The 27,668-nt window shown below is 37.4% G+C and overlaps 1 protein-coding gene across 1 annotated transcript in view; it reads left to right on the plus strand.

Moving 5' to 3' along the window:
* The window catches only part of LOC112038259 (molybdenum cofactor sulfurase), a 35,169-nt gene extending 22,724 nt beyond the window's left edge, over positions 1–12,445 (plus strand). Inside the window, exons 16-21 of the mRNA XM_065777809.1 lie at positions 959–1,023; positions 7,702–7,853; positions 10,384–10,616; positions 11,149–11,285; positions 12,082–12,192; positions 12,282–12,445. Of these exons, the coding sequence (XP_065633881.1) occupies positions 959–1,023; positions 7,702–7,853; positions 10,384–10,616; positions 11,149–11,285; positions 12,082–12,192; positions 12,282–12,395 (812 nt within the window). The 3' untranslated portion in view covers positions 12,396–12,445. The remainder of the gene's footprint in view (positions 1–958; positions 1,024–7,701; positions 7,854–10,383; positions 10,617–11,148; positions 11,286–12,081; positions 12,193–12,281) is intronic.
* Positions 12,446–27,668: the final 15,223 nt, after the last annotated feature.

Raw genomic sequence — 27,668 nt, forward strand, 5'->3', positions numbered from 1 at the left:
TGTTTGTTTTGTTGTCTTTTCTTTTTGTTTTGTTTTGTTCTCTGTACTCCTTGCTCTACCTTATGTTTTTTCATGAGGTAGCTTTTTTTTTTTTTTTGAGAAGGACATGAGGTAGCTATTTGAGTATAATCTTTATTGACTAATATCTATTTGACCTCATTCCAGAACTCTAAAGAGTATTAAATACTTTTCAGAATAGCCCTAATCCTTCATGATTTGAAGTTGCAAGCGGCCTAGGATTTGACCTAATACAATAAATAAATAATATAGTTCTGCAGATTTATTCAGTCAGAATCTTATTTTATTTTAAAACCAAACGATTATTTAAATACAATTTCAGTAACTTCTTCCTATTCTTTTACAGATGCAATGTCTCCTGATCACAAGATGTGAATCTTATCTACAACTGTATACTTCTCTATGACGTTGGACAAACCAAACTTTGCAACAATAAAATTAAACAATAGGAAAAATAAAGATAGAACCTAGGAGTTAGCACCTAAACTTGTTTGGAGTATGCATCAAGCAAGGAAAAACCTAATTCTAACGTAGCATACTAAACCTTAATTCTAATTGACGTCGGAAACTCTAATTTACTAATTACAAAAATAACCTTGCTTCTGAAAATTAAAATACTAATAATCTAATAAACTACTTGGACCATTTACTAAAAAAAAAAAAACTACTACGAACAAGAATAAAAATATACATGGCCAATAAAAATACAATTGACTGGCAAAATAAAATAGAACTAAATTCAATTAAAAAATTTCTCTTCCCGCATCACTCTGTGTGTGTGTGTAAGTACTCTGTTTGAGACGTAGGAAATTAAGTTTTTTTTTTTTAGTTATCTGAAATCTAAGTGGCATGTGTTCTCTGATACTCTGATAATATTTGATAGTTGTCTTGCATCAGATATTTCAAAAATACTAATTATATATCTGCGAATTTTGAACAGGTCTGAGATACGATCATGAGTGGCTTCTTAAAAGCCTAACTGGCGAAATTCTTACCCAAAAGAAGGTGAAATTTTTCTTTAAATAAGTAAACTTTTTTTTTTTGGGGTTTATTTTTTTTTTGATAGGTAATAAAGATTTGTATTCAAGAACACCACCTTATGCAGAAAAACATAAGGCAGAGAGAAAAATACAAAGGGAAAAGAAAGAGTGTAAAAGGGAAAGAAAGGAAAAGAAACTAAGTACACAAGAGAGAGTTAAGAAACATAGGGAGAGAATCACTAGAGGTGAGTCTCCAAGCCCTAGACCAGTCAAATAAAGCGCCACTGAAAGAGGCTAAAAGCTGGTTATCTGAACTATCCATGTCCTCAAATGTCCTCCTGTTTCACTCCTTCCAAAGACACCACATCAAGCATAAAGGAGCTAAATTCCAAATGCTAGACCAATGCTTTCCAGGCCAATTCCACCAACCGAATAGAGTATCCGCAACCGATCTTGGCAAGACCCAAGAAAACCCAAAAGATCTAAACACCAAACTCCACAGCCGATAAGCCTTACCACAATGTAGTGACAGATGATCCACCGTCTCCCCATTACTGCGGCACATGATACACCAGTCAACAAAATCCCATCTACCCCTCAAATTATCACCAGTAAGGATCTTATCCCATACAGCAGTCCACACAAAGAAGGAGACACACCGAGGAGCCTTAACCTTCCAAACACCTTTCCAAGGGAAAGTAATGGGCAAATGACTTCTTAACTTATTGTAGAACGATCGAATATCAAAGTCCCCATTCTTTGTCAACTTCCATCGAATACGATCTCTGTTTTCAGTAGGAGGTAGATTTAAGCCCAAGGTACGGAGAAAATCATCCACCTCACCCATTTCCCAATCATTAGGTCTCTGAGTAAAATGAACATCCCAACTTCTCCGCTCCTCAATCTCCAACCGTTTGAGAGAAGAGGCCACCGATGCCCCTTTATTAGAAGCAATCCCATACACCCTCGGATAAGTCAACAAAAGTGGAGAATCCCCACACCATTGATCCGTCCAAAGTTTCACTCTATCCCCCACCCCTACCTCAAAGCGAATATTCTTGCAAAAATCCCATCCCATACGGATACTTCTCCATAAGCCACACCCATGAACCCCTCTACCTAACTTGGAAGTCCATACCCCCCAGTCTTCCCCAAACTTGAGAGCTACAACCCTTCTCCAAAGCCTTGTCTCCTCATTCCCAAACCTTTATAATCACTTCCCAAGTAAGGCTTTATTGAAAGTAGTTAATTTCCTTACTCCTAATCCACCATTTTGCAAAGGTGTACACACCTTGTCCCATCCCACTAAGTGTAACTTGGAGCTCCCCCACAAGAAATCCCTTTGTAGCCTCTCAATTTTATTGGCCACATGCGAAGGAATGGTGAAAAGAGACAAATAATAAGTGGGGAGACTAGATAATGTGCTTTTAAGCAACATTAGTCTTCCATCTTTTGACAAATACAATTTCTTTCAACTGGCCAACTTGCGCTCAAATTTCTCCAAGACAGGATTCCAAACAGTAGGAGACTTGTGAGAAGCCCCCAAAGGCATACCAAGATAGGTTATAGGCAAAGTCCCAATCCAGCAACCCAAAATCTCTGCCAGAACATGGACATTAGGAACTTTCCCAATGGGAACCATCTCACTCTTCAGCACATTAACCTTTAAACCTGTCACTGCTTGGAAACAAAGAAGAAGCATCCTAACATGTAGAATTTGCTCCTCATCAGCGTCACAAAACAGAATCGTATCATCCGCGAATAACAGATGCGAGACACATACCCCTCCACCTCGTCTACCGTCCGCCCTAAAGCCTCGAAACAAACCCGCCCCTTCAACTCTTTTCATCATCTTACTAAAGACCTCCATCATAATCAGAAACAACATGGGGGATAGCAGGTCCCCTTGTCTCAATCCCCTCGAGCTCCCAAAGAAATCAGCTGGAGACCCATTAAACAAGACAGAGAATTGGGCTGTAGAAATACAAATGCGGATCCACCTACACCACCTCACCCCAAAACCCATTCTCTTTCAACAAATCAAGAAGAGCCTCCCAGTTCACATAATCATAAGCTTTCTCAATATCTAATTTACAAATAACCCCCGGAATCTTACTCTTCACCCTACTATCAACACACTCATTGGCGATGAGGACTGAATCAAGTATCTGTCTACCACCCACAAAACTGTTTTGAGACTCCAATATCAGCTGATCCAAAACCTCTTTCAGGCGATTTGCCAACACCTTAGCCAGAATCTTGTAAACACTCCCCACCAAACTAATAGGTCGAAAATCTCGAATATTCGAAGCACCATTCTTCTTAGGGATTAAGGCTATGAAAGCTGCATTAAGATATTTTTCAAACTTACTTTGTTGATAAAACTCTTCAATCACGGCTAAGACATCTCTTTCCACAACTTCCCAACAATAGTGATAGAAAGCCAAAGAGAAACCGTCAAGACCTAGAGCTTTATCTCCTTCCATCTCTTTGACAACTCGAAGAACCTCCTCCCGTTCAAACCTTCGTTCAAGCCAGTCCCTCTTCAACCCTTCTATCTGATCAAACTCCAAACCTTCCACACAAGGCCTCCACTCCTCAGTCTCCTTGTACGATTTTTTATAAAACTGTACAGCTTGGTTGGCCATCTCGGATTCGTCCTCATAGATAACCCCATCCACCTCCAACATGCTAATATGGTTATGCCTTCTTCGAGAATTGGCCATCTTGTGGAAAAATTTGGTATTGTTGTCTCCTTCCTTAATGCAAAGCATCCTCGACTTCTATCTCCATGAGACTTCTTCCAAAGAGAGAAGGTTCTGTATCTGAGATCGCAACACCGCCCTCTCACCTAACTCCACTTCAGAAAGGCTGTGCTCCCATTCCTTAACATCCAATAATTTCAGAGCCTCCAGCAATTCTTTTTTCTAACGCTTAACATTTCCAAACTCACTTCGGTTCCACTGAATAATATCTTCCTTTAATGCCTTCAGCTTCTTGGCAAGTACAAAACTGGGAGTACCCATGAAAGAATAACGATTCCACCAAGAAGGAACCCTATCTTTGAACCCGTCCGACTTTAGCCACATGTTCTCGAACCTAAAAGGGCTTTTCCCCCTTAAAATCCCTCTTGCCTCCACTAATATGGGGAAGTGGTCAGAAATAGGACGAGGTAAAACCCGTTGGATCACATCCGGATAGTGGTCCTCCCAATCATGAGAAACCAGAGCCCTATATATCCTAGACATCAAAGGCTGGTCCGAACCACTCGACCAAGAATAACTCCCTCCTTCCAAAGGCAAATCTATCAAGCTAAGCTCCTCAATAAACTCATAAAAATTCTCCATAGCCGGGGTAAGACGTGATCCCTCTAATCGTTCACTTGGGAACCGAACAATGTTGAAATCCCCAATGAAACACCAAGGAACTTCCCAAAGATGCTGAATACCAATCAGCTCATCCCACATTTGCTCCCTCAAGAGATTATCATTTGGGCCATAAACCCCAGAGCATGCCCAAATAAAACCGTCCCTAAAACCCTGCTACCGAACAAAAATGGAAAAAAGACCTACCATTACCTCCAACTTTTCTAAAACCCTCCTATCCCACATCATCAAAACCCCACCAGCTGTTTGATCCGCATCCAAGGCTACCCAGTCTACATAGGGGCAACTCCACAAGCTACAAATCAACTGTCTATCTAAGCCTGCAAGCTTAGTTTCTTGAAGGCAAGCTACATCACATCTCCATTCCCGTAATAAATTTCTAACTACCAAGCGTTTCCGCGGATCATTTAAACCTCGAACATTCCATGACACCATTCTTAACTTCATTGAAACTGTAAACACCCTACTACACCTCAATCAAGCAGCCAAAGAAAAGAAAACTATCTACCATCATAATTAACCGAGGAACTCAACATCCTCAACTCCCTCTTCCCTCTGTCCTTGGAGACAGTTTTTCGGTGGGCAGCAACTTTCCTGTGCACCAGCTTGTCTGCCTCAATCTCCATCTCAAGTCTTTGTAATAGCATAATACATCTCTTCTCATGCCGACCCAAAGAAAGCCCCATCATCTTACTAAAACCTGGGAGTCTATGTTTCACCCAATTAGATACCTTCGGAGTATTCTCAAACCTCCTCACCTCAGTATTGCCATTCAGTTCAGCCATCACAACCACCCCCATCGGATTAATAGACATCAAAGGGGAAGAACTCACCACCTCGTCCAGGACCTCAATTACCAAATCTGTTTCGACCTCAGTCAATGCTAGCACTGACTGGTTAGCCTCATGGGAGGTGTCTGTCCCCTGAATAACACTTGCACCCTCAACCCGATCACCCACCTCTCCACTCAGAGCACCCCATTCCTCAATCTCAACTCTCGGAGGACACAGAACATAATTGGATAGCTCAAGGCCTTTTAAAGCCCTTTCACCCTCTGTTACGACCTTACCCATTGAGAACGGAGACTCAACGGCGCAAAGCCCACCTGATAAAAGGCTCTCATCCTCCTCCGGCGTCTCCGCATGGCAACCCAAATGCTCGGTTGGAGGAACAGACACCAAATCTGTCCTCAAAGGAGCTGAAACGACCCTATCTGGTGTCGCCGGTGAAGCCCCGTCGTGAAAACCATTGGGAAAGGGACCTTCCATCACCGATGCCTTCGCCGGAAAAACCCTCGTCTCGATCTGGGTCTCCGAGCTCGCCGCTGTCGTCATCGGAGCTTGTTGACGCACTGTGTCGTCCTTCTCCGCTGGCGCCGGTGACTCCACAGCGATATCCTGAGCAACCGAAGCAACTGAAGCTTCGTGCGGAGTTTTAGGCAACACCAAAGCCTGGGCTTCCAGACTTAAAGATTTCGGGTCCCCCAAAGTTGGGCTTTCACCCACTTCTATCCAACTTGGGCCGGTGGGCTCTGGAAAAGAAATCTCTGGAAGGCCCACTACAGGACCCACTTGGACAGAGCCCACCCCAGGGAATTTGTGAACCCGTGAACCTCTAGGCACGTACTCCCTCTGATCTCTTAATACCCATAAGGAACTCTTCAGATCACCTTTATTCCATGCCACCCTCCTTTTTCCTTCCACATTCACTTCTAGGTTCGTCGGACCTGGTAAGCACTCCGGCGCTTCTTTCAACGTTATTTGTTTAAATCCTGGGTTTTGCTTCACTGACTGGTTTCTGCCCCTGACCTGCACCTCATGCCCACGTACTGTATCTGCAAAGGATTTAAAGGGTTGAACCCCTGAGTTAACCTTATGAGGCTGAGCCACAAATTTCAGCTGCCCAGTCCCACTGTGCACATAATTTTCAGGTTCCAACATCTTCTTTAACTCTAACCCAAAAACCCTCCATCCATTCTTCGCTCTACCTACTGGAATAATAATGGACCTCCTAGACCCGCCAACCTTAAGTTCTGTCAACAGTAGGAACAAGCCAAAAGAATTGGAGCTCCGTTGGAGGGTGTAGGCTAAATCACCTTCCCTAAACGAATAAAAGTACTTGGGGCTGATCCCAACGACTGTCTGTTCAATACTCTTCATCAGCCAAAGTGCCACATTCTTACCCATGGAAACTGACTTCATGAAGTACCTACTCCGCTCAAAAATCCTCAACGAAAAGAACTGTCCCCCTTCCTCTACCACCAGCTGAAAAAATTTGGATTCGATAAAAAAACTACGAACACCACCCATAATGAAGCAAAGAAAATCCTAAAGAAAATTTCATGAGTAAGAAAGGACATTACACAGGCACGAGGAAAAATTGTTTCCGCATTTTTTGGGGTTTATAGCAGGCTTTGTTTTAAATTTCTATGATGTTTCACAAGGGGGCTATGCATTAGTGACTAAAGACAACAGGAATTATGTCTTGTTTTTGAGGAAAATTTTAAAGTCCAAATCTTCTGACAAGCCAACGTTCTCTTAATTCTTAATTGCCTTAAACCTCCTTCAATGTATCTTAAGAACCATAATTGTTGACAGCCATTATATTTATGCTGTAATAGTTGTTAATTTTTTTATGTATTTGCTAAGAGTGTCTTAGGGAGGTTCTTTCACTATTTTGTTATGGAAAGCTAGCAAATTGACAAAAAAGAGATCACTTAAAATTTATTTCTACGTTTTGGGGGGTAAGCTTGGAAAAAATCTGAGTCAGAGAAATGACATGACCCCCCCACCCCCCCCAACAAAAAAACCCCCCACCTCATTCTTGGGTCTTTATGGTCTATGTACTGAATTCGTTGTTAGGTCTACCTGTTCCATCAATAGGTTTGTCTTTTGTTTCCCAAGATTATTATTCCATAGCTATTACACTTAAGTTCATGGAGAGGCTGTCTTTCATCTTTATGCTTATTCCACTTATCTGCTAAAATTATTGACCTAGTTTTAGATGAAAGATTTTATTTTTGTTTGATATTGTATCTGGGTTGAGTTTTTTTCCACATATTCTTTCCATTTTTGGAGTGCTTAGTAGCCATACTCTTACTCATTTCTTGTCATGTCGACATGGGTATGTGAGGGTAAAGTTCAAGGTCTGGGTAACATAAATTATGCTATTATGTAGGTAAGTGTTATGTGGGAGTAACTGTCATTTGACATGTGTCAATTACTTAAATAAACAGATAATGATTTGTTAGATAAACATATCATCATTCTTCATTGTTTAATATTTTAATTTTTAATTGGAATGACTTGATTTTGTAGCTGCCTGAAATGTGCCTTATCAGTACTTCCATTGACCTCCATCGGGGAATAATGTTCGTTGAGTCACCACGTTGCAAAGAGGGACTGCAGATCAACCTTAAATCAGACTTACAAAGTGGTGGTAGAGAAGAAGTTGATTTATATGGCCAGAGGTGAGATAAGATATCCATGCTAATTATCTTCATTCAGCTATCAAAGAAAAATAAAATCTTTCCTTGGGTTGGTCAGAAATAAAACTGATTTAAATTGGTTGACTATCATTACTGCCTATACCAGTTGCATAAGATAAGGGTCATAACTCAAGTGACAATAATGTTGATGAGGATGATGACAACTACGAACAATATGTCTATGGAACCATTGCTGAAAAATAAGTTGGCAACAATACCTAGCATAGGATTTAATGATATGTTAGGCAACTTGGAATAAACATGAAAGCTTGGTCACTTTTTTGATTTCCTGTCTGCAGTAACCTCAAATATTGCGCATCTAGATATTAGTAAGTTTTACAGTTTGACTATTGTGAGAGATATCTAGTTTTACACACACACACACACAAAAGTAAGTGACCAGCATGTGCCTTGTTACTCAAGAGAAAGGCTTCTTGAGTGAGCTGGTTCGAGTTCTGTATTTGAGCCAATTTGAAAATGTCTACCACATTAAAATAACAAAGTCCAAAACTCATCCTAGTTTTTCTTTACTATTTTCTTTTTACTTTTTGTTACTTTTTCTTTAACTTTTATTACAATATCTACCCCTCCCCCCTTTCTGAAAAATACCGTTTTGAAAAAATGATCTACTAGTTGTCTTTCTGAAAGTTGGATTGGAACTAATTAATGTGCAATCCAAGGAGAGGTTGAAATTGGAGAAGTTATGTCCCCAGATGTTCAAATGTTCAATGTAAAATGATCATCGTGTAGTGTTTTATAGTGGAATTTCATAGCTCATCATATCTGTCGTCTATCTTTAAAAAAAAATCTTGCAATCTGAATTTGATTTTGCTCTCTCTTGCTGAGGCCAAAAGATTTGGCTGAGGAATAAGCAAAAGATATTTTGTTGCCTACTGCCTAGTAATTTTATAGTGAGAATGTTTCTTTATACACGTAATTGACTATTGAAAACCTTGAATTGCCTCAGAAGCAAGGTGGCACTCTACGCGGTATACAACTTGAATATTACAAAACATTTGAAATTCTTATTGAATATTTTATGATTGCTATGAAGCATACTTACAACAGCCTTTGGATCAGCTTTAACCCATAGGAACCTTGATGATAAATTTTGCTTCACTGTTGTGATAAGGGTCAGAAATGTAAACTTTGGAAGGATATTAAATAATCTTAATAATTTTCAGTCATGCATGGTTGTGTGCTTATACCTCAGAGACAATGGAAAACACTAGTTTTGAACAGGATAGAAGATACACTTCTAATTTATTTACCAAATTATTTTTTGTATGACTAACACTGTAAACAAGCAAGAAAATGTAAATGTTAAACAACTTATTGATGCTACAATAATTAAACATCTATTTGATGTACATAAATAAATAGACATTTATTTAATAGAAATACAATGGGTAGTATAATATAGGCCTGTCCACGGGTTGGTCCGGGTTGGGTTTGTGCCCAACTCGGAACCGACCCGACCACTTCGGGTCTCCAAAATCTAGACTCGCTGCCGACCCGTAAGATGAGTCGGTTTGGGCATGTTGGATATCGGTTGGTGTTGGTCGGCGGTTGGTCGGACTTGGGGAAGAAAAAAAGCCAAAATGTGTCAGAAATGGCCGAAATCTGGCCAGAACTGGCCAAAATCCGCCAGATCTGGCCGACACATGGCTTGATCTAGTGAGATTTCTAAATGAACTTGCGGGATCTCAAAGTGATCTCGACTAGATCTGGCCAAATCTCAACGGATCTGTCGATATCTTGCCGGATCTCGACATATCTAGCAACAAATGATCGAAAATTCCTCATACCTGCGAAAATTGGCTTGTTTCTGATATATAGGCTGGTCGGATTGGTTGGAATCGGATTTTGAAAAGTAGACCCGTTAACCGACCCACCGGTCTCTGTTGCTGGAGGCTGTGACCTGCCGCTGACCGTCACCGGTGTCGAGTCGGCCGGTTTTCGGGTACGGATTGGACGATTGCATCAGATTGGTCGGTTATAGGTTTTGGTGGACAGCCCTAGTATAATATTACAAACACCCAACTAAGTAGATCGATCCTTATTTGCACTTATCAAAAATAATTTAGAGGAAAGATGAGATGGAGAGGGAAAATTTTGAAATAGCAAAGAGACTGCAATTGTACTACATTGATTTGATGTGCTGTATTGGCGGCTACATAGAGATTAGGTCCACTTTACAAAATTCTAGATTTTGAATTAATAACCTTTCCCAAAACTAACTAATATTTTTCTGTTTACTCGCACTACAGTATTAGGGTTTAGCATGTGTTGAAACTTCATATTTTCCCATCTAAGTTTAAAACCGAAAAAGGGAAAAAAAAGTATGAAGGTATGATTGTACATTTGCTCTTTATTACTTAAATTTTGAAATATACTAGAAAGTATCACATATATTTCTGAAACTAGTATTGAAAATTACTTTTAGTCTTTATACATCCTCTTCATCATGTTTAGCTCCCAAGGTTGCAACTAATTGTTATTTGTTGGTTAGATATGAAGCCCAGGGTTATACCGATGAAGTCAACAACTGGTTTAGCTTTGCCATTGGTCGAACTTGCTGTTTGCTACGGTATTCAAGGTCCAATGATTACTTGCTCTTGAATAAGTGTAAAAATGGAGGAATGCGTAGAGATATGCAGAGCAGAGTGACTTTTGCCAACGAAGCTCAGTTCTTATTAATATCTGAGGAGAGCGTATCTGACCTCAATAACAGAATAAGCTCAAGTATGTCCTTGTACTGTGTTCACTTATGAATAAGTTAATGAAATTTGTTAATTTCCAGTTCTGTTTGGAAATGCTACTTTCTTTTTAGGCCACACATTAGATACTCAAATATATTTGAAGATGTGTAATAATACTTGGACCTTCCCTTAGCAATATTATGTTAGTTGTTTAATTAAAACCACTGCACCTTGACCTTTATAGAGCATCAAACCTCTTAATATAATTAAAAGGTATACCAATACCTTAATTGTTGGTTAGGACCCAGCCAAGAGGTCAGTTATTGAGGGCTTGTTTTACTCAAAAGTTGGCTTACCCCAAAACATATTTTGATGCAGTGAAACAAGTTTTATATTAGCCAAGTTCACATCATTCCTTTAAAGTAAATAAAATAAGATAAATATAAATATTTGAGCCATAGAAATTTTTTTCATAGCTGGACTGTTTTCCCCTTTGGCTTTCATTCCAAGTTTTGTACATATGGTGGTTGGGAATCTTTTTGAATTGTATGTAAACTATTAATTTATCGTAGCAGATGTACAGAAGGGCACTTTCGAAATGCCAGTTCAAATCAATCCAATGAGATTTCGACCTAACCTTGTCATATCTGGAGGTGAACCATATGTGGAAGATGAATGGAGAAATCTTAAAATTGGAAATAAGTATTTTACAGTAAGTTCTCCTAACTTTGAATAGGAATAATAGTGGCTTTTATACTGTATCAGACAGAGAAGAACAAGAATAGATTATTTTTGACATTACAAGACTGTAACCTCATGATGATGTACATCTCTAGAGCTGTGGTGGCATCTTCCAAAACTTATTCACTTATCACTTTTGTAATTCTTACTGCAGACATCATCACAAAATGTTTACATCTCTTTCAACTGTTATTATTGTAGATTTGCTGGAATTCTACCATAACCTTTTGACTCCATAATATTTGTTGCATACATCACTGCACAAGATGATACAATACACTCCTCATGGTTGATGCCCTCATCATTACAAATTTATGCGAAGCCTTTCAAATGTTATTTGTAGATTATATTTTGTCCTGAATTTCTCATTCTTCTAGCAGGAATACAGGCAATGATCGAGGAAGTGTAGATAGTCCTTTTGGTGTTGATTCTTTGAACGCTTAATGCATTGACCGTATAAAACCAAGTTTTTGTTACTATAAAACCATTTACTCTCTAGGGGTGGGTCCAGAGGGCCTTACCTTGCTTAGGTTACACATCATGAAAAGAAAAAAACCATTTAATGCGCCATAAGGGAAAAATAAATAAATTTAATGCTGACTATATATCATAATTTCTTAAATGAATATTGAAACTTTATACAGCCAAAATAATTGCATTTAAAATCGTATATACCTTAGTGGCCAAAACAATATCTGCATGCGCACCATGTATGCACTTTTTTAGATAGATCAACTTTACATGGTCATCTCTACTTTCTTTTTCAGTCATTGGGGGGATGCAACCGTTGCCAGATGATCAATGTTGTTCACACAGCTGGAGGAGCGCAGAAGTCAAATGAACCTTTGGCTACTTTAGCATCATATAGAAGATCGAAGGTCAGCCAAAATAGACTTATTTGAAATTTGATACTTTGTTGATTGATTCTGTTCTTAGCGTATGTAACATTGAACTTACATGGAATCAGGGGAAGATTTTATTTGGGATACTTCTGAGATTACATGAGACTGACAACGAAGTAGAGCAGGAAACTGATTCTTGGCTTCAAGTAGGACAAGAAGTACATCCAAATTCCTTTTAGCTTTGAGGAATAAGCATGAAAAGTGTTATCTTTACATCAGCAATGTAAGTTTGAGAAATCTCTTAATGCTACCTTTATAGCTTAATCCTAAGAAGAATGATGCCTCTAACATTCGAGATTTCAGACCTATTAGTTTGGTGGGGAGCATGTATAAGACCTTGGCTACGGTTTTGGAAAATCGATTGAAAGTGGTTTTAGATCAACTGATATTTGAATCTCAGAACAGTTTTGTGGGAGGTAGACAAATCTTTGATTCAATTCGCATTGCCAATGAGTGTGTTGATAGCTGGACGAAGAGTAAGATTCCTGAGGTGATTTGCAAGTTAGATATTGAGAAAGCATATGACAATGTGAATTGGGGGGCACTTCTGAAGTTGTTGAAGAAAATGGGCTTTGGGGAGAAATGGTGTAGCTGGATTTGAACTTGAATCTCTACAGTTCAATTTTCAGTGTTAGTTAATGGGTCTACAGCTGACTTCTTTGGTAGCTCTAGAGGTTTGAGACAAGGGGATCAACTATCTCCCATGTTATTTTTAGTTATGATGGAGGTGTTTAGTAGGATGGTGAAGAGAATGAAGGGGGCAGAGTTACTTAGTGGCTTTAAGGCAGATGGTAGGAGGGGCACAGGAGAATGTGTTTCGCATTTGCTGTTTGCGGAAGATACTACTTTGTTTTGTGATGCAGCGGTGGAGTAAATCCTACATGTTCGATTGTTGTTACTTTGTTTCAGGCTGTGACCGGTTTGAAGGTTAACGTAGCTAAGAGCAAAATGGTTCCTATAGGAGAGGTAAATAATGTGCATGCTTTGGCAGAGATATTGGGTTGTAGGGTTGGGACCCTGCTAATGACTTATCTTGGTATGCCGTTGGGGGTGTCTCATAAATCTCCCTCTATTTGGAACCCTATATTGGAAAAAATTGAAAGAAAGTTAGCTGGGTGGAAGAAGTTGTATTTGTCAAAAGGTGGTAGACTGACATTGCTTAAAAGCACGCTATTTAGCCTCCCTACTTATTTCTTATCTCTTTTCACCATCCTACACATGTGGTGAACAAAATTGAGAAGCTACAAAGGGACTTTTTGTGGGGTGACTCTCAGACACATTTATTGTGTTGGGATAAGGTGTGTATGCCTATTGCTAATGGCGGTTTGGGTATTGGGAAGTTGACCACTTTCAATAAAGTCTTACTAGGAAAGTGGCTTTGGCTTTTTGGGATTGAGGAGAATAGACTTTGGAAGAGGGTGGTAGCTTTGAAATTTGGAGAAGAACGGGGGGGATGGACTTCTAAGTTGGGAAGGGGTGTTCATGGATGTGGTTTGTGGAGAAGTATTCGGATGGGATGGGAAGTGTTTAGCAAAAATGTCCAGTTTAAGGTTGGGGTGGGGGATAGAGTGAAATTCTGGACAGACAGGTGGTGTGGAGATCTTCCTCTCCATTTGGCTTTTTCGATCTTGTACAATTTTGCTGCAAACAAAGAGGCTTCCATAGAATCATCTTTGATATGTCAAGGAGCGGGGAATAGGAGAACTTGGGATGTTCGTTTCATTCGGGGTCCTAATGATTGGGAGGCAGATGTGGTGGATGATTTCTTTCAATTCTTGGCATTCAATTTACCTTTAGTGACTGATGGTGATCGTATGAGATGGAAGTTGACAAAGAACGGGGATTTTACTATATGCTCGTATTATCATAAGTTACATGGTTCTTCTTCCATTGTTTTTCCATGGAAAGGTGTTTGGAAGGTTAAGGCACCCTGGTGTGTCTCTCTCTTTGTTTGGACAGCGGCATGGGATTGGATTTTCACTGGAGATAATTTGAGGCTTAAGGGCTTTGACTTCGTTGATTGGTGTATTATGTGTCGTTGTGGGGAGATGGTGGATCATTTGTTGTTACATTGTGAAAAGACTTATCGACTGTGGTGCTTTGTCTATAGAACTTTTGGGATTTCATGGCTCCTCTCATGTACAGTGTTAGATTTTCTTTTTGGTTGGTGGAATTGGTTGGGGAAGCATTCATCTCACATTTTGAATTTAGTTCTATTGTATTTGATGTGGTGTATTTGGAAGGAACGCAATCGGCGGACATTTGAGAATTTGGATAGATTCGATGACCAACTACTTGCTCTCTTTTCTAGTTCTCTTTTTGATTGGGCTGGGACTTGGAGACTCACATATAGTGATTCTCTTCCTTTATTCCTTGGGCTCTCTTCTTCTTTGTAATTAGTGCTTTTTTATGTTTTTTCTTTTCAATCTTTTTTTGTACTTTTGATATGTTAGTGCGACTTTGCATTTAGTAGTTTTTTGAATATACATCTTTCTTACCTATCAAAAATAAAAAAGCATACACAAATATCTTTTACTTCTACTAACAAATCTCCCAAAATCTAGGTACCTAGAAAAGTGCAATTACAACTTATTGGACCTCTACAGAATTTTTTCAGATAATACTCATTCTTTCTTAAGCAAGTTGCAGCCTCCCAGAAGAATGGGATAACAAATAATTCTGTGAAATTCCACAGTTCAAGAGCGGCTATAGTTTCATAAATGTTTGTATCATAATTCCTTTTGTTTTTGATTGATCCTGTATGATCAAATAAAATAAGTTTGTAAGTTAATCCATGGATGCTCCAATTTTCATTGAGCTTTTATGTGTAAGGATCACTCACCCCTCTTTATAGCATGATTTGAACCATTACAGCCAAATTTTTTTGGCAGGCTTCCTTGTACTGAAAAATGATGACAACAGTTATAATAATTATTGATCAAATAAAATTAATTATTTTCTGTAATTTCTGGTCTAATTAGAGGAAATTCAATACCTTTCATCTGACTGCAAAAGCTTGCTGTATTGATGTAACTGACAGCCTAGAGCTTCCTTTCATCCATTTCTTGAGGCATTTTGAACCGATATTTTATTACTGATTGTGTTTTATCAGTTTGGCCTTCTAAATGGTAACTCTTGCAATAACTCAGTGAAAGCAAAAAATTTTGAGATTACTTTCATGCCATAATCAATAGTAATATAAATTTTTTTAAAGTTTTAAAATAAATTGAAAATCTGGATAGTAAATTGGTGTCATCTTTCTATTTATTAAATCTATCCCAATTTAATTGTAGAATTAGAAAAAAAAAACAACAAAAAATTTAGAGTTTAAAATGGTAATGTTAACTGATGCTTCCTGCAAACTACTCTCACTACAATTCAATTTCCCAGTGCTAATTAGATCTTTATGCCTCTGTTATTTTTTCTATTTTATGGTGTTTCCTACTGCAGTGTAGTATCATATTTGCCGTTGTGTTGGTTTGCCTTTCCTCCATTGCCATAATTGAAACAATGACATTGTTATAGCATTACAGGTATCAACACTGACCTAGCTTTATTGTTGGTATTTCTGATAAAAGATGTCATTGGTTGTAATCAAGAAGGGAAACTATTAAATTCTAATAGTTTTCTTTATATGATAATTGCTCTGTTTGGAATCTACTTATTTTGTTAAAACTGAAAACATTTTGCTGAAAGTATTGTATATAAATGTAAATGTTAGTTGAAATAGTACAATAAAACTCATGAATAGTATCAAAAAGTACAGTGAGATCCATAAATAATAGTAAAAATAAGCTAAATAATAAAATAAGTTGGCAAGAAATAAGCTAGCTAAACAGACAAGTAAGGGAATATTTTCTTTGTTGTATGAGCGGCAAGCTAAGATGGGATCTATATCTGTTAAGTTTTGTCTAAAATTGAAAAGAACTAGACTATTCCAAGTGTTATAACGTCTGAGTTGTTGTTAAAGTGTTGGGTAAATACGTCATCACATTATAACATTTTCTCATTTTTCAAGTGATAACTTAATCCCATTTATGCTTGACGAGATGTCTCTTCACAAGTGCTGTGTCCTTGCAAAAGGTTGTTTGGAAAGAGTAATGTTAGAACTACAACTTTTGCTACAATTTTTATCACAATTTGCTCACGTAACAAGTTGTGAGTGATGGAGTTATAAACCCACATGGACCAATCACTTTTACTTTTATTACTCACAATTTGCTACATGAACAAATTGTAATCTACCATTTTCAATCGGGAAATCTATAAAAGGTGTTCAAGGGTATGATCAACACCCTCAAGGAATTATTTAATTTGTTTTACTAACTATTTTGACCAATTGGGTATCTGAGCATGTATCTTACACAAATATCTTTCGCAAGAAGTTGTCTCAACCATCATAATATCATATCATATCTCGTTGTTTGACGTGGGTATATATCAGTACAGGACCGTGTGGGTGTCGTTCACATTGATACATTGGAACTTTGGGAGAAGATATCTTATGCATTTTGGATACATGCATATTTTCTCTGATAGCGCGTGTTTTTCATATAACTATGGAGCTCAAAAGATGTATATATTACCACATATCCAATTGCGTGAGATAATTATTACATCAAGGACTCACACAACAAACCAACCGGTTTATTTTATATATGTGAGTAAAAGGAGCCTTATACTAAGAGATCTGGAAAATGCTAAAATAACAAACTATTCTATAAATGAGTGATTTAGTGGGTGGTTGTTAAGAAGTAAAAAAGTGATGTTAGTAGTAAGCTTAATTGAAAACTAATAAGAATTTGTTCAATAAATAGTTTGTAAAAATGTGTAAAATGGTATAGAAAATGCTAAAACAATAAACTTTTTTACAAATTGTTGATCTGATAAATGGTTATTACTAAGTAAACATGTGATAGTAGTAGTGGATTCATATGAGAATCAGTAAGAATTTATTACATCAACATTTTGTAAAAATGATGTAAAAATAGTTTGTTTCTATAGTATTACTCACATAGCTTTTTCCTTTTAACATTACTAGTAGAGAATTTGATCACAATCGTTGGAACAGGTGGCCATTTAGAAGAGCATCTCCATTCTCATGCATGACACGACTAGAGGCGGCTTGATGCATTTAGAGGTCTTAAGCAAAAACTGAATTGAGGTATTTTTATATTTAAATATAACTTTTTTAAAAATTTAAATATTAAACTTACTAATTAACCACGTAGGTTTTAAATTTTTTTTTTCCCTGAGAAAGCCTATAGACACAAAAAAGTTGACAAACTTTTCACATCAATTTATGTGGTAGCTTAATAGTGGTAAATAAAAAAGTAATGTTAATGGTGAATTTAGATGAGAACTAATAGTAAAAGTTTGTTAACTCAATTTTTGTGAAATTTTGTGTACTTTTTTTTTTTTAAGTACTACATTCACAATATTTTCACAACAAATATTTGGTATTAAGTTGTTACTAGTTCCTTCTCAAAAAAAAAAAAAAATTGTTACTCGTTCTAATTTGAATCCACTATTGAAATTACTTTTTTTATCCTACCAATAATAGTCAGTAACAACCTGACACTTATTATTTTTTGTGAAAAATGTCGTAGACATAACATTTCTCTCTTTTTGTTTCTCGTTTCTTATTTGATAAAAAAATATTATTTATTTATTGGCTAATTTGTGGGCACTATCTTAGAAAGAAACAGTGTAAAATATTAATTTTAGAATTTTTAAAATTTAAACAAATTCAAAAAGAGAGAAAATGAATGTGGATTCAAGTTCAGTGAAACTCTGAACTTGTAAGTAAATTTCCTTACTTGTTACTTTGTAATATTATTGTATGCTAAAGAAAAGATAGATAGACAGGAAAAGGTGTTAGGCTTTGTGGAGCCTAGTTTATTTTTGGGCCCGTTTTGTAACCCATTGTAACCCTGTAAGCAGGATATAAAAGCCGCTTTTATGATTAGGGTTTAGTATTACTATTGTTGTGTTTTTAGGGAGAGAAAAAAAAAAAAACACTGTAGCTGCACTTTGTATTTTTTCCCTGATAATAGTGAAATCTCTGCAACTCCGTGGACGTAGGCAAATTGCTGAACCACGTAAATACTGTCTTGTGCGTGTGATTATTTTTCTTTAGCATGTGTTTTCTCAATTTTTATTGTTTCTCACAGGTTGAAATTTTGGTTAAATTCCCAACAACTGGTATCAGAGCCTAGGGTTAGGTTTGAGTGGGAGCAATGGCAGAGGAAGCAGGAAAGGCGTCTGGAATAGAAAAGTTTGATGGCACAGACTTCGTGTATTGGAGGATGCAGATTGAAGATTATCTCTATGGGAGGAAATTGCATCTGCCTCTTTTGGGGACAAAACCTGAGGCGATGAAGGCTGATGAATGGGCTCTTCTTGACAGACAGGTACTGGGAGTTATCAGGTTAACTCTGTCTAGGTCTGTTGCACATAATGTTGTAAAGGAGAAAACCACAGCAGATCTGATGAAGGCTTTGTCTGGTATGTATGAAAAGCCATTAGCAAACAACAAGGTGCATCTGATGAAGAAACTGTTCAATTTGAAGATGGCAGAGAACGCATCAGTAGCACAATATTTGAATGAATTTAACACTATTACAAATCAATTGTCGTCTGTAGAAATTGATTTTGATGATGAGATTCGTGCTTTAATCGTCTTGGCTTCTTTGCCAAACAGTTGGGAGGCAATGAGGATGGCAGTAAGCAATTCTACAGGAAAGGAAAAACTCAAGTACAATGATATACGAGATTTAATTCTGGCTGAGGAGATTCGCAAAAGAAATGCAGGTGAAACCTCAGGATCTGGTTCTGTCCTAAACCTTGAGACAAAAGGCAGAGGTAATAACAGAAATTCAAATCGAGGCAGATCAAAATCCAGAAATACTAATCAGAACAGAAGTAAATCTAGATCAGGCCAACAAGTACAATGCTGGAATTGTAGGAAAACAGGTCACTTTAGGAACCAATGCAAAAGTCCTAAGAAGAAGAATGAAGACGATTCTGCTAATGCTGTAACAGAAGAGGTACAGGATGCATTACTTCTTGCAGTAGACAATCCACTTGATGATTGGGTTTTGGATTCAGGAGCCTCGTTTCATACCACTCCACACCAAGAAATCATACAGAACTATGCTGCAGGTGATTTTGGTAAGGTGTATTTGGCTGATGGTTCAGCCCTGGATGTTGTGGGTATGGAAGATGTCCGGATATTGTTACCCAATGGGTTTGTTTGGTTACTGGAGAAGGTTCAACATATTCCTGACCTAAGGAGGAATCTGATTTCTGTTGGACAACTTGATGATGAAGGGCATGCAATACTATTTGTTGGTGGTACTTGGAAGGTTACAAAGGGAGCTAGAGTATTGGCTCATGGAAAGAAGACTGGCATTCTCTATATGACCTCAAGTCCAAGAGACACAATTGCAGTTGTTGATGCAAGTACTGATACAAGCCTATGGCACCGCAGGCTTGGTCACATGAGTGAGAAAGGGATGAAGATGCTGCTGTCAAAAGGAAAACTACCAGAATTGAAGTCCATTGATTTTGACATGTGTGAAAGCTGCATCTTAGGAAAGCAGAAAAATGTGAGTTTTTTGAAAACTGGCAGGACACCGAAGGCAGAAAAATTGGAGTTATTACACACTGATTTGTGGGGGCCTTCTCCGGTTGCACCCCTTGGAGGTTCTAGGTACTACATCACTTTCATTGATGATTCAAGCAGAAAGGTATGAGTTTATTTTCTGAAAAATAAATCTGATGTATTTGAAACTTTTAAGAAGTGGAAGGCCATGGTTGAGATAGAAACAGGTTTAAAACTAAAATGTTTGAGGTCTGATAATGGAGGAGAGTACATAGATGAAGGGTTCAATGAGTATTGTGCTGCACAGGAAATTAGGATGGAAAAGACCATTCCTGGGACACCACAGCAGAATGGTGTGGCTGAGCGCATGAACAGAACTCTTAATGAGCGTACTAGGAGTATGAGGTTGCATGCTGGACTACCAAAAACTTTCTGGGCTGATGCTATTAGCACTACAGCTTACCTGATAAACCGAGGGCCATCAGTTCCCATGGAGTTCAAACTTCCTGAGGAGGTTTGGAGCGGTAAAGAGGTAAAATTTTCCCATTTAAAAGTTTTTGGTTGTGTTTCTTATGTTCATATTGATTCTGATGCTCGTAGTAAACTTAATACTAAGTCTAAAATATGTTTTTTCATTGGCTATGGTGATGAGAAATTTGGCTATAGGTTTTGGGATGAACAAAACAGGAAAATCATCAGAAGTAGAAATGTGATATTTAATGAACAGGTTATGTACAAGGATAGGTGAACTATAGTCTCAGATATTGCAGAGATAGATCAAAAGAAATCTGAGTTTGTCAACTTAGATAGATTGACTGAAAGTACTATCCAGAAAAAGGGTGAAGAAAATAAGGAGAATGTAGATTCACAGGTAGATTAGAGTACACCTGTAGCTGAAGTCCGCAGATCTTCCAGAAACATTAGACCTCCACAGCATTATTCACCCGCTTTAAATTATCTACTATTGACTGATGGTGGTGAGCCAGAGTGTTATGATGAAGCCTTGCAAGATGAAAATTCAAGCAAGTGGGAGTTAGCCATGAAGGATGAGATGGATTCCTTGTTGGGGAATCAGATATGGGAACTGACTAAATTGCCAGTAGGAAAGAAGGCTTTGCACAACAAGTGGGTATACAAAATAAAGAATAAGCATGATGGTAGCAAACGTTACAAGGCCAGATTAGTTGTTAAAGGGTTCCAGGAGAAGGAAGGCATTGACTACACAGAGATATTTTCTCTAGTTGTGAAGATGTCAACAATTAGACTGGTGCTGGGAATGGTGGCTGTAGAAAATTTACATCTTGAGCAGTTAGATGTGAAGACGGCATTCCTTCATGGTGACTTGGAGGAAGACCTTTACATGATTCAGCTAGAAGGGTTCATTGTTCAGGGACAAGAGAATCTAGTCTGCAAACTGAGAAAGAGTTTGTATGGCCTAAAACAAGCTCCTAGACAGTGGTACAAGAAATTTGACAGTTTTATGCATAAAATTGGGTTCAAGAGATGTGAAGCTGATCATTGTTGCTATGTTAAATTCTTTGACAATTCTTATATCATTTTACTGTTGTATGTGGATGATATGCTCATTGCAGGGTCTAGCATTGAGGAGATTAATAATCTGAAGAAGCAATTATCAAAACAGTTTGCAATGAAGGATTTGGGAGCTGCAAAGCAAATCCTTGGTATGAGAATCATCAGAGACAAGGCTAATGGTACATTGAAGCTTTCACAGTCAGAGTATGTGAAGAAAGTTTTCAGCAGGTTCAACATGAATGAATCTAAACCAGTGAGCACACCCTTGGGTAGTCATTTCAAACTGAGCAAAGAACAGTCACCAAAGACAGAAGAAGAAAGGGACCATATGAGCAAGGTGCCCTATGCCTCAGCTATTGGCAGCTTGATGTATGCTATGGTGTGTACAAGGCCAAACATTGCACATGCAGTGGGAGTTGTGAGCAGATTCATGAGTAGGCTTGGAAAGCAGCATTGGGAGGCAGTCAAGTGGATTCTGAGATATCTGAAGGGTTCATCAGATACATGTCTTTGCTTCACAGGTGCAAGTTTGAAGTTGCAAGGTTATGTAGATGCTGATTTTGCTGGCGATATTGATAGTAGAAAGAGTACTACTGGGTTTGTATTTACTTTGGGTGGTACAGCTATATCATGGGCTTCAAATCTACAAAAGATTGTTACTTTGTCTACTACAGAAGCTGAGTATGTTGCAGCAACTGAAGCTGGAAAGGAGATGATTTGGCTACATGGTTTACAAAAGATTGTTACTTTGTCTACTACAGAAGCTGAGTATGTTGCAGCAACTGAAGCTGGAAAGGAGATGATTTGGCTACATGGTTTCTTAGATGAATTGGGTAAGAAGCAGGAGATGGGCATTCTACACAGTGACAGTCAGAGTGCAATTTTTCTTGCTAAAAATTCAGTTTTTCATTCAAAGTCGAAACATATACAGACAAAATACCACTTTATCCGGTACCTTGTTGAAGATAAACTGGTAATACTTGAGAAGATATGTGGATCTAAGAACCCGACAGACATGTTGACTAAGGGTGTCACTATTGAGAAGCTGAAGCTGTGTGCAGTTTCAGTTGGCCTTCTAGCTTGAGGACAGGAGGATGAGTTGCAGGGATGAGGGATTGCTTTTGGAGGATAGCGACTGATGTTGGTGTTTGAACTAGTCTCCAAGTGGGAGATTTGTTAGGCTTTGTGGAGCCTAGTTTATTTTTGGGCCCGTTTTGTAGCCCATTGTAACCCTGTAAGCAGGATATAAAAGCTGCTTTTATGATTAGGGTTTAGTACTACTATTGTTGTTGTGTTTTTAGGGAGAGAAAAAAAAACACTGTAGCTGCACTTTGTATTTTTTCCCTGATAATAGTGAAATCTCTGCAACTCCGTGGACGTAGGCAAATTGCCGAACTACGTAAATACTATCTTGTGCGTGTGATTATTTTTCTTTGGCGTGTGTTTTCTCAATTTCTATTGTTTCTCACAGGTTGGAATTTTGGTTAAATTCCCAACAAAAGGGACATGCGAAACAATACTATCCATTAATTATATTTATTTCTCTTATCCTTAGCATATACTGTTAGTCTATACCATTAGGAATAGAATAGAAATTAGTTTATCATCGTATCAACAGATCAAGCAAGATCTCTTGTCCAGATTGTACTGTTTGGACTTAACCTTATTTTATTTTATTTTTTGGTAATTAGTTTGGAGTTTGGACTGTAATGCAAGCAAGTTTTCCTTCTTCTAATGAATTTCTTACTTGTTACTTTGTGATTGGCTTATTGTATGCTAAAAGTCCCCTTAATTGAAACAATGATGAACCCACATAAACAAAATCACAAAATTTGGTAGACAATTTCTGAGTTCTAATGGCTATCTTTTGACATAGTCTTTGCCTCGTTACTACTTACTAAAAAAATGTAAAATTTTTCAACTTGGCATGTAGAACAATTTTGACAAAATCGACTCTCGAATTTGATGTGCACTTCAAACAAATCACATAATGGGACGACTTTACAACGTGGAAGTAGCAAGTCTTTGTGCTTTAATGAGTTGCGTTATGGGACATGAAGGTCTTGACGTTGAACTTCTGTAAAATTATGTAAATATTTAAAGCATGAATACAACAAGTCTTAATTTCCAATCCCAGCCATCCGAAAATTCTAATACTTTGACCAAAGTAATGAAGAATACTCAATACGTACGGCTCCAAACCAAGATTAAAGAAAGCAACAAAAAAAAAAGTTATTGACAATGAAGAAAAGAGAAAGAAAACAAAAACAATACTATGATCTATTCTTTTCAGAAAATGAAGGTTCCAATTAAGACCCATGTCATGCCTCTTGACTGAGGACTTTTTCTGGTCTTCTCTTTATAGATCTTTGGCCATCACTTCTTCAAAGTCTTTTGAGAGAGAGAGAGAGAGGTCCTAGGGTGATGAAATGAAAATTTATTCAATCCACATGAAAACTAATAAACAAATTTGCAAACATAAAATGGCTGCATACAAATCACTTAATCAAACTAACAATCACCTGTGATAAAAAAATATTCCAATAGACTGAAAAGGAAGAGAATAATTTAAGAATTATATATATATATATATATGGATTGCATAAATTATGCAAGTTGAAAATGAGCTCCATTTATTTATTCATATATATATATATATATATATTCATTCCTCTCGTGCATTAATTAACTGGTTCTGGTTGACGGAACTCTTCTATATATGCATGTTCCACTTTTCAACCTATAGGCTGATTATGTCAATCAAACTTATCCCAGATTGTTCAATGCACTCTACCTGTGTGTGCTCTTAATTTGTATCATATTTTTTTCAAAGTCGATCCTAAGACCAGAAAAAAATGAGGCTGACCACGGCTTGACAGTCTATATATATATATATATATAACTTGGCTCTTTATTTTGAAAATACATCATATATAATAAAATGTTGGTAAAAATCAGTTAGGGCATTTCCTATAAGCAGTGCTACAGTTGGGTGTTAATGAGCAAGAGTTCTCACATTTTGATGGACAAGCGTAGGTAAGAAGTTATGAGTTCAGAAAATTAACATGGTAAATGTGTATGCTCCACAAATAAGTTTGGAAGAATCTGCACGTTAAGTAATAATTCTGATAGGACGTGAATGGATTGATTCAATGGGGTATTAAATGAGGAAGAATTTTTATTGAAGGAGACTTTTTTTTTTTTTTTTTTTGAGAACCAAACTCAGCGGCAATTTTATTAATAAACTGGTGCGCAAATCAGCCCGTGCAAAATGAGAAATGTTTGTTGGAACATCTTCCATTCAGACTAATAAAGGAAAAGAAAACTTAGCTCTTTGAGCTAAGGCATGGGCCACACCATTGCCCTACCTGGCTGCCTCTTTACATGAGAGAAGGAATAGATTTGTAACAAATTTGAAATAGACATAACGTCTTTTACAAGTTATCCTATGCTAGCAAGGAAGAAATTTCTATCTACCAAAGCCTTGATAATGAGCTCGGAATCAGCATGTACAAAACGAGAAATGTCTGTTGGAACATCTTTCATCCAGACTAATAAATGAAAAGAAAGCATAACTCTCTGAGCTAAGGCAAGGGCCACACCATTGTCCTGCTTGGCTGCCTCCTTACATGAGAGAATGAATAGATTTGTAACAAACTTGAAATAGACATAACGTCTTTTACAAGGTATTCTATGCTAGCAAGGAAGAAATTTCCATCTACCAAAGCCTTGATAAAGACCTTGGAATTGCCTTATTGAAGGAGACCTAAACAGTCATGCTGGGAAAAAAAAGTGATATAAATATAATTAGATACCTGACATCAATTGCATTAAGAAAAGATAATGATGGTTTTAAAAAGTTCTTAAAGCATTCTCATTAGCTCTCTCAAATGTGTCAAATGCCAAATATTTGGCACATTTGGCACATTAAACACAAAAACGAATGCTCATCAGGTATGTTAAATGTTCCAAAATTTTGGAACATGCTACAGTACGCTCTCATTTTTGAGAGCGTACGGACAGAAATGCCAAATACTGTTTGGCTTATTTAAATCGTTTTTTCTCTCTCCTCCTATCAGATCTCACTCCCATCTCACCCGTCTCTCTCTCTCTCTCTCTCTCTCTCTCTCTCTCTCTCTCTCTCTCCTCGTCTACAACCCTGGCACTCTCATCGCCATCTGGCCACGTTGATCTCGCCATCACCGATCTCGCCACATCGATCTCACCACGCCGATCTTGCCACGCCGAGAGACAGACCGCCCAGGCTCACCACTGTTGCTTGCCGTGTGTTGTGGGTGAGATTTTCTTGCCATGGATGGCGGGCTTTGCTCGTCGTGGGTATGGGTTATGGGTCTTGGCTATGGTTTCTGTTTTTTTTTTTTTTTTTGCTGTGGTTTGATGGGTAGGTTGGGCAATGGGTGGCTTCAGATGGATAGATCGGTGGTGGATGGGTTCGGAGGGGCAGATCGGCGTCCACCACGCAGCATCGTCCATCTCACACTCTCAGATTTAGATTGCTTTGGTTTTTTTTTTTTTTTGGTGGATGTGGGTTGAGTTTCATGGGTTTTAATGGGTTGATGATGGTGGGTTATGGCGGTGGGTGGGCTGATATTCATAGGTTGTGATCGCTAATGTTGGTGGGTGTGGGCTGATTTTGGGTTTTGTTGATTTTGGATTTTAGCTATGGTGGTCGGTGGTAGTGGGTTGATTTGTTGATTTTGGGTTTTGGTTATGGTTGTCGGTGGTGGGCTTCTATGGGCAGTGGTGGTGGTGGTGGTGGTGTGCTGGGCAGTGGTGGTGGGAGGCTGTGTAGTATATATTACCGTTTGAAGTTTTTTTTTTTTTTAATGATATTTTAATGTGATGTATATATTATTTTAATGTATGAGATTGAAGAATAAAACACCTGATAAATAAGATGTTGTAAAATGATATGGTAAAATAGTAAAGTAGGTTTTTGGTGTGTTAAAATGACATTTTTTATAGAACAGGTGATGAGAATGCTCTTAGAGGCCAAGGCTCAAGAGTAAAGACAAAACAATAAGGAACAAATAAGGAGATATTATTATAGACTTTACAACAACATATGATTTGATATTGACGAGCACTTGGTTGAACGAGAGTGATTCACGCTCAATTACTTTCAACAAAATGGTTACTTAAATAGATTTTATTCTTATTTGAAAAGCTGATAATAGATGTAATATATAAAGATTGTAAGTTGATACCAGGAGAAAGCGTAACCAATCAACATAGGTCGGTGATATTAGATATTTGTATTAGGAGGAGATATTAAATAGAGGAACCCCAAGAATTAAGTGGTGGGTTTAAAGGGAAAATGATCAAGTGGGGTCTAGACAAAGATAGTGATAATATGTGAGATGAAATGGCTAATCAATCAATATATATATATATATAATATATATATAAAAGTAGAGACCTTATGCGAGAGAGCATGAGGTTCTATCATGTGGCACACTGTATGAAGAGAAGTGAAATAACTTTAAGCTACATTAGAGATAGGAACAAATTTAATAGTAGAGACTCTTTATTTCTTTTGATTCAATATTTCAAGACTATTTTTGTTACATTATTATTCAATATTTTAAGACTACTATTTGTTTTATTTGGTTCAATGTTTCAAGACTTTTCATCTCTCACACACAAAAAACTCTTTGCATTTCCATTCACCATTTTCTCTTCTACTCCTTTATATACACATGTCCATAGCCTTTCATACCATCCCATCTCAAATACGCTTAGACAAAAAATGATGTCATTTACTTTCAACCTTTCAATGACACCTACAAGACTCCAACGTTGTAATATCTTTTGATCGTAACTCGTATGAGTAGGCTATGACCAAGGAAGGAGGCTTGCGTTTTTTATTCAGTGATAGTAGCTTACGGTTTTGATGTTGAAGTCAGACATTGTAGATTTTGTGAAGAATACGATTTGCTTGGAGTCTTTGGGTGTTTGAGATTTTGGTTTGGAAAAGTTATAAATGTATTTTTTTAGAACTAAAGAAAAAGAAAAAGAAACATTCTAATATTTTATTTATGAAGTTAGATATTTTTTAATTTTAATTTTGTGTTAGAATTCATAATTTGTAGGTTTCTTTGTAAGTTTATTTTACTGCTATTTTGTGCGGTATGAGCCATAGTGATAAAAACAAAAATTGATGGTGATTTAAAAGTGTTTTCACTTTTCTTTTCTTTTTTAAAGAATACGAAAGCCCAACTAAAGACAATTAAATTTTGATAAATGAATGTGTTTTTGGCAAATTTTTCTTTGTTTAATCATGTTCTCTTTA

Source organism: Quercus suber, unplaced genomic scaffold (assembly GCF_002906115.3).
Source record: "Quercus suber isolate HL8 unplaced genomic scaffold, Cork oak 2.0 scaffold_165, whole genome shotgun sequence".
Classification (NCBI taxonomy): domain Eukaryota; kingdom Viridiplantae; phylum Streptophyta; class Magnoliopsida; order Fagales; family Fagaceae; genus Quercus; species Quercus suber.